Source organism: Platichthys flesus, chromosome 4 (genome assembly GCF_949316205.1).
Source record: "Platichthys flesus chromosome 4, fPlaFle2.1, whole genome shotgun sequence".
Taxonomy (NCBI): Eukaryota; Metazoa; Chordata; class Actinopteri; order Pleuronectiformes; family Pleuronectidae; genus Platichthys; species Platichthys flesus.
The window spans coordinates 28,787,491-28,794,769 of NC_084948.1; the positions used below are offsets into that span (position 1 = coordinate 28,787,491).

The 7,279-nt window shown below is 42.4% G+C and overlaps 1 protein-coding gene across 1 annotated transcript; it reads right to left on the minus strand.

Annotated features, from left to right (window-relative positions):
• Positions 1 to 364: 364 nt before the first annotated feature.
• Positions 365 to 6,882, minus strand: LOC133951289 (sodium/potassium-transporting ATPase subunit beta-3-like). Its single transcript, XM_062385144.1, has 7 exons — positions 6,525 to 6,882; positions 4,579 to 4,707; positions 3,312 to 3,410; positions 3,043 to 3,230; positions 2,777 to 2,827; positions 2,498 to 2,584; positions 365 to 2,412 (listed from the first exon to the last, which is right to left on the minus strand). The coding sequence occupies exons 1-7, from the start codon at positions 6,739 to 6,741 to the stop codon at positions 2,245 to 2,247; spliced, it is 939 nt and encodes a 312-aa protein (XP_062241128.1). The 5' UTR covers positions 6,742 to 6,882; the 3' UTR covers positions 365 to 2,244.
• Between the last annotated feature and the right edge of the window lie 397 nt (positions 6,883 to 7,279).

Below are 7,279 nucleotides of genomic sequence, written 5' to 3' on the forward strand. Positions count from 1 at the left end.
AAAGAGTTCATGGTAGATCTCCAGTGTGTCGCCCTCTTGTGGTGATGATACCTTATTTTCAGTGAAATTAACGATTCATTCGATCAACAGAAGAAAACATATGTTTTAATTCGGGTTCGAGGCTTTGGAGGCCAGAACCCTATTGTTTTTGCTTTGGCTTGTTTTTATAAATCCCAATGTTTGCGTGAGGAGTGGCGAACACATGTTTCAGGTTTTGTGCGTCACAACGGTTATAAATGAGACTCGAGAACCCGATTGCTTTTCTTTCTCTTTGTTATTCTTTTGTCGTTGTCTGACACCTCGATGCAAATTCCCATGAGATCGAATGAGCTAGAAACACAAAACTTGGCAGAATAACTGGAACTGAGATACACTTTTTTTTATATAAATGAGCAAGATTAGTCCAAAAACATGACAGCTATTAACCACAAACATTTCACAATGGGCGTAGCTTAACACGACATTGGCCATAACTCATCAACATTTGGTCCAATCATCATCACCAGATCTTTGTATCATGTTCGGAAACAGGCGGAGCAAAGCAGGCCACGCCCCTCTCCCTGTGTATCTGATTGGTTGAAATTACACACACAAGTCGAGCTCAATGTGTCGGTGTCATGTTGAAACATAACTGTCTGCCATGGTGGATTTTAGCTAATTGCATACAGTACAAAAAACAGTAGTGTCACATCTCCTTCTAGATTTTTCAATCAATCAACACCAAATTCCTTATTTTGACACTGAGATAAACATTTCTATAAAAAAGAATCAGGATTGGTCAAAAGTCACAGCCATTATTAACAATGAACTTTGGCTGAGGGCGAGACTTAGAGGTTAATGGCTTTAACTCTTCAAATATTCGTCCAATCATTGTAAAACGAATTCCATATGTTCATACCATATTGTCAATATCCGTGTTTAAGCATTTTGAGAATTGACCATGTGGAGCTCAAAAGGGACCAAAAAGTTCCTATTGAGCAATTTAAGGCCCGAACCCGCTCATTGCCAAACATCAGAATCGGCTGACACAGATTTACTGAACACTGATTGGACCTCTACTGATAATATCATCTTGTTCATAACTCACACACTTATATCACATTCTAAATGTATCAACATATTTCAAATCACAGAGGAAAACCCATGTTCATAAATTACATTTAAACACTTTACTCGGGTGGTGATGGAGGTAACACTGAATCAGAATCAATCAGATTAGTTTAGATCGATTTGAATCAGGTTCAATTTGAATAAATCCGATTGTATCAAGGTGAATCAGATTCAATAACATTTAATCAGTTTAAATTACATTAACTTGGTTAAATTTGTGCTGCTCGATTATGGTAAAAATCTTAATAATCATTGAGTTCGGAAACATCAGATATTTATTTAACTTTGAAGAATAATCAATCCTATTGGATTAATGTAAACAGATTAGAGCGTCTACACTGAGACGACCGCAACATGCAGCAGAACTGCGGCGTGGTTTAATTCAGATTTATTCCGTATTAAGATTTAACATATAAAAGACAAATTTCATGCTATTATTTATCTGTGAAATGATTTTTGAAGAAACCACAGAAATCAGCTGTTTACAGAGTGATGTCATGTTTGCAGTTTTCGGCTACAGAACTTGTTTTAAAATCCGTTTCATCCCAGAACCTGAGTGTTCACATCTAATTCAACTGAAAACGTATATTAAAATAAATTATTTCTAATAATATGAAATACAAACACATTAATATCATTTGTCCAAAGAGGATTATTGCTCATATTATTATGATGTCAGTGTGACGTGACTGTGATGTCACTGTGTTCTAACTATGATGTCATTGTGATGTCAGCATGATGTCGGCATGATATACATTTGATCTTATTGTGATGTCACTCTGATGTCACTGTGATTTTACCATTTTAGCATAATGTCACAGTTTTGTGGTGACATCACATTAAGTTCACATGTTTCCTATCAGACCTGATTTGCTCCTACTGTCTGACCAGAGTGAACCAGAGTCACTCTGGTTTCTCCTCTAATTTACTTAGGAGCAGATCTGAACTCTGACTGGACTAAACCAGGATCAGGTCTGAACCTGGTTTAAACATGATAGAGGATGTGTGTGTGTTCCTCTCATCAGACTCACATTAGGATGACCCACATTCAGACGTCCAGGGATAAATCGGGTCTGGATTAAACCCAGTCCATTAAACCCAGTTTGTGGACTCCATGGCAACTGGCAGGCCGGTTTACTCTGACACTTTGACCTTGAAAGTGACGCGACCTTGAAACTTGTCACGATCATCATCGTTACGCAGGTCAGAACCCTGGACCTTACACTCCACCGTCTGCTCCATGTTCAAGTCGTCTTTTGTCAAGAACAACTTGACGGCGACAAGAGGCTGCACATAGTCAGGCTGAGAGAGAGAGAGGTAGAGAGAGATTGAGTTACTATGGAAAAACAAAAACAACAGAAATTAACCCTACAATAACTTCACTCACATGTGCTTTCTTGCCATAATATGGGAAAAACATTTTATCCAGACGACCTTCAGATGGAAAATACTGAATCTGTAATGGACGGTCTCCCTACCACAAAGAGAAAAGAGAGGGGGGAAACATATCATTTCAATAATGATGATTATAATAATATGAATTGCTATTATTATTGTTATAATAATTATTATATGTATATATACAGGGGTTAGCGTTCAGAAACCTCTGCTCAGTTTTATATTAAAACTAGTCTCTGATCCACTTCCACTGTCAGTCAGCTGTTACCTTTGCAGTGCAGCTGATGAAGGGATCTCCTTGGGGCTTCAGTCCAATGACCTGCAGACAAACACGCTGCTGTTTTCTCATTCGTAGTGAAATTCATGTGGAAGAAAGATTTGACGGATCCAGTTATCTCAACATGCAACTGTCACTCCCTCCTGTGGATGAACTGGCAAGAAACAAAATAATGTTCTGCACCTCCACCTCATTCATAATAACATGTTTCATCACACCTTAACAACTTTAAGAATAAAACAATTTGTAATTCTGACCCGGTTCATCTTGATTATGACACAGGGTTTTCCATCAGCAAATCCAAAGCTGGTGTCGGACAGACCGGAGCACTGACGCAGCGCACTACGTTTAAATTGACAAACTTTCTTTATTGGCTCCTCGTCCTGTTCAGTGTATTCACCCACCAGGCACAAGTCGTGACGCTTCTGAATGCTGTCGTTATAACCTGACAAGACAACAGCATGAGGATCAGTGTCGATCCTGCAAGTCACAGAGGAAGTGAATCATAACATGACCTCGTACTCACGCTGCAGGAGCTCGTGCAGTTGTTGGATGTATTGGTTGTAGTTTGTTGGGTCGCTGCGATTGAATGAGATCTCCGCTGCATGAGGACGAATCACCAAACCTGCAACCAAATCAACCAAATCAACCAAATCAACCAAATCAACCCGTAATCAATGCGATCAATCACAGAGAAAGAAATTCCTACACAACAAGCAGCACTATACGAATGATGTCATGGTAACAACCACTTGGCCTTCATCTGATCCTTAAGAATGTCCATCAGGGGTCCTCAGTGATTCACACCTGTCCATCAGGGGTCCTCAGTGATTCACACCTGTCCAGCAGGGGTCCTCAGTGATTCACACCTGTCCATCAGGGTTCCTCAGTTTCACACCTGTCCATCAGGGGTCCTCAGAGATTCACACCTGTCCAGCAGGGTTCCTCAGTGATTCACACCTGTCCATCAGGGGTCCTCAGTGATTCACACCTGTCCTGCATGGGTCCTCAGTGATTCAGATCTGTCCAGCAGGGTTCCTCAGTGATTCACACCTGTCCATCAGGGGTCCTCAGTGATTCACACCTGTCCTGCATGGGTCCTCAGTGATTCAGATCTGTCCAGCAGGGGTCCTCAGTGATTCACACCTGTCCAGCATGGGTCCTCAGTGATTCACACCTGTCCAGCAGGCGTCCTCAGTGATTCACACCTGTCCAGCAGGGGTCCTCAGTGATTCACACATGTCTTGAAGGGGTCCTTAGTGATTCACACCTGTCCTGCATGGGTCCTCAGTGATTCAGATCTGTCCAGCAGGGGTCCTCAGTGATTCACACCTGTCCAGCATGGGTCCTCAGTGATTCACACCTGTCCATCAGGGGTCCTCAGTGATTCACACATGTCTTGAAGGGGTCCTTAGTGATTCACACCTGTCCTGCATGGGTCCTCAGTGATTCAGATCTGTCCAGCAGGGTTCCTCAGTGATTCACACCTGTCCATCAGGGGTCCTCAGTGATTCACACCTGTCCTGCATGGGTCCTCAGTGATTCACACCTGTCCAGCAGGGGTCCTCAGTGATTCACACCTGTCCAGCAGGGGTCCTCAGTGATTCACATCTGTCCAGCAGGCGTCCTCAGTGATTCACACATGTCTTGAAGGGGTCCTTAGTGTCTTTTAAAGTAAAATACACTGAGGAGAAAAGTAAAATGAAACTGCTTTCCAGAAAAACGTTTAAAACTCAAAGCCAAAATAATCTTCATGCTGTGACGACACAAAGTGGAATTAAAGGTGAACTCACCTGGATTGGCGACGCGATCCTGATGTCGGGGGACATTTTCATCGAGTGTCTGTAACATCACCCACATGGTGAATGAAAACATTCCCGCCAAAAACCCATAAAAGATGAGGTAGAAGAGGAGGATGCGACCTGAAGAGAGAATTCAAACATTTACATGAACAGAAGAAAAACGCTGTTCAGAAGTTAAGATCCATGGTTTCATGGTTGAACTACACTAAATGTTCTGTGCCGCAGACGGAAGAGCAGAACCTTGTCAACCTTGCCACAATGACACTGGTTTGATGGCCAACGCCTCCAGTCTGCATTCAGAAGGTTCCTGATAGTGTGGGAAATGTGTGTAGTAAATGTATTTATGTAGTTTAAGTCAACTGTCAGTCAATATGATGCTGCAGCAGGTGGTTATGTGTCAAACAAATGTGCTCAATCATGTTCCCTCAGCTTAACCGACACAATTGTCTCCAACCAACCAGGCCCTGAAAGGTTCTGATGGGGTAAAGGATCCGTCACTGCTAACTGAGTCTCATCTGATCCTGATCAATGTTGAACCAGCTAAGCTGGTGAAGCCGTGGTTCTTCCCCTGAAGACCAGTCTATTCTTTCAGTCAGGACTCACAGACTAGGACCACAGAGTCAGCCTAAGGACCAGTGGTCTCATTTATAAAACATTGTGTGGGATTCAAACTAAAAGTGTACGTGCGCACAAAAGCCGTAAATTGCGAAAGCAGAAGAAAATTCGGATTTCCTAAACCATGCGCACACACACCTGAACGCAATATTCACTTTATTAAACACAGTCCACCTGGAAACGTTCCCATGTGGATCTGCCTCTTACTCCGCCCACTTTCAACCATAAATGGTCAATGACAGACATGAATAATAAATTATGCTGCTGACCAATGGGCTTCCACCCTGATGACTGTGTCACTGCATCGAGCGATTTGAAGAGGAAGCTGTATGTTCATATTCGAATCATCCAAAACTATTATTAAATTCAGAGACAGCTTTGATGTCCTCAATCTATAGAATTTAACTGAATTATTATTATATGATGTGTTTCTAATGGGATTGTTTCGGTCGGTCTTTGTGATACTGAAGTTAGGTCAGCGAAAAGATCACAGATCTATAGAATCTAGATCAGCTGCACAGACATCACTGAACCCTCGTTTCCGGCTCATCCTTCAGTCACCTGCTTCCATCACGAAGCGTCACGCTCCACTGTCACTGCAGTATTTATTTATTTAGAGCATCGGACCGATTCCCTCCATCAGTGGGTCCTCAGCTCTTCTGGGACACTGTCTGAAGGTTTCTTCTTGTCTTGTGAGTGATCTCCAGGTCGCTCTGTGCTCTGATGGCTCAGTCACGTTCACTGCAGTGATTTGTTGATACACGCACTGTGTTAGAGGATATTATTAAAACCTATTAATGGCTCAGCTCTGTAACTCTAATCTAATCTGAACGTAATTTGCTTTAAGTTGTTTTATATATTTATTAGTTAAAAGGCTTGTGTGGAACAGATATGTCGCGCGAGCAAAACTAAGATGTTGGTTTTAATGTAAATGATGAATTGATCAATAATCTGCTTCAGTTTATCACGTCTGCTAAATGTTCGTACACATGACTCAGAGTTTGCGTGGAAATACGCAAATTCTCCCGTCAAGCTTGTTTTTATAAATCCCAACGTTTGCGTGAGAAGTGGCGTACGCACGTTTCAGTCAAGGTTCAGGTCTTGGTTCAGTGCTGGTTGTTGGTTCTTGAAATGTGGTCTGTGATGATGTGAGTAATTGTTAGAAATCAATATTATAGTTCTGTTAGTTACAATAATCCATATTCACACACAGTGTCACACACACACATGCCAGCACACACACATAGTGTCACAACACGCACACACACAAACAGTGTCAGATGAACACACACAAACACACACACACACACGCACTCTCTTACCCCAGCTGCTTGCGGTTCTTCCCATGAACTCTCTGGTTCTCGGGTTGTAAATAAAATAATACAAATATTCTTTCTCCTCTTGCTTTTCTTTTTCCATCTTCTCATTTTTAACCTCTTTTCCCTCCTTCCCCTCCCGTTTCTGGTCCCGATCCCGAACCTGTTTCTGGTCCTGGTCCTGCTCTAGTTTCTGATCCTGGCTCTGTGGACTGGACGACATGCTGGTTCAGCGGATCCGGACTAAACAGAGCGCGATCTGAACCTGATAAAGATCTGTCACAGAGCGGAGCGGCAGCCGAACAGACACGCGCACACACGGACACACGCACACATGGACACAAACACACATCCGGATACCCGCGTGTGTGCACGCACACACACACACCCACACACGGACTGCTGCAGAACAAGGTGCATGCGCAGAGCGGAGCCTCTGAGGCATTCATCATGTATGAAACATGGTTATACAACTCTTAGAAATATTTAATGCTTTAACAAATTCATAAGTTAAATGAATAAACGATGAAAACAATCAAATCCAGAACCTAACCCTAACCCAAAGAAACGAGAGTAAAGAACGAAAGAAAACAAAAGAATAAACAGCAGCTCATATTGAATTATATAATCACACAACAGCACACAGCAAGTCACATGGCCACAGAGACACGTGATTGGATAGTCATGCTGATGTCCCACACACACACACACACACACACAGAGGAGAGATATGGAACACCACTTGAGCACGAATGGAGGTC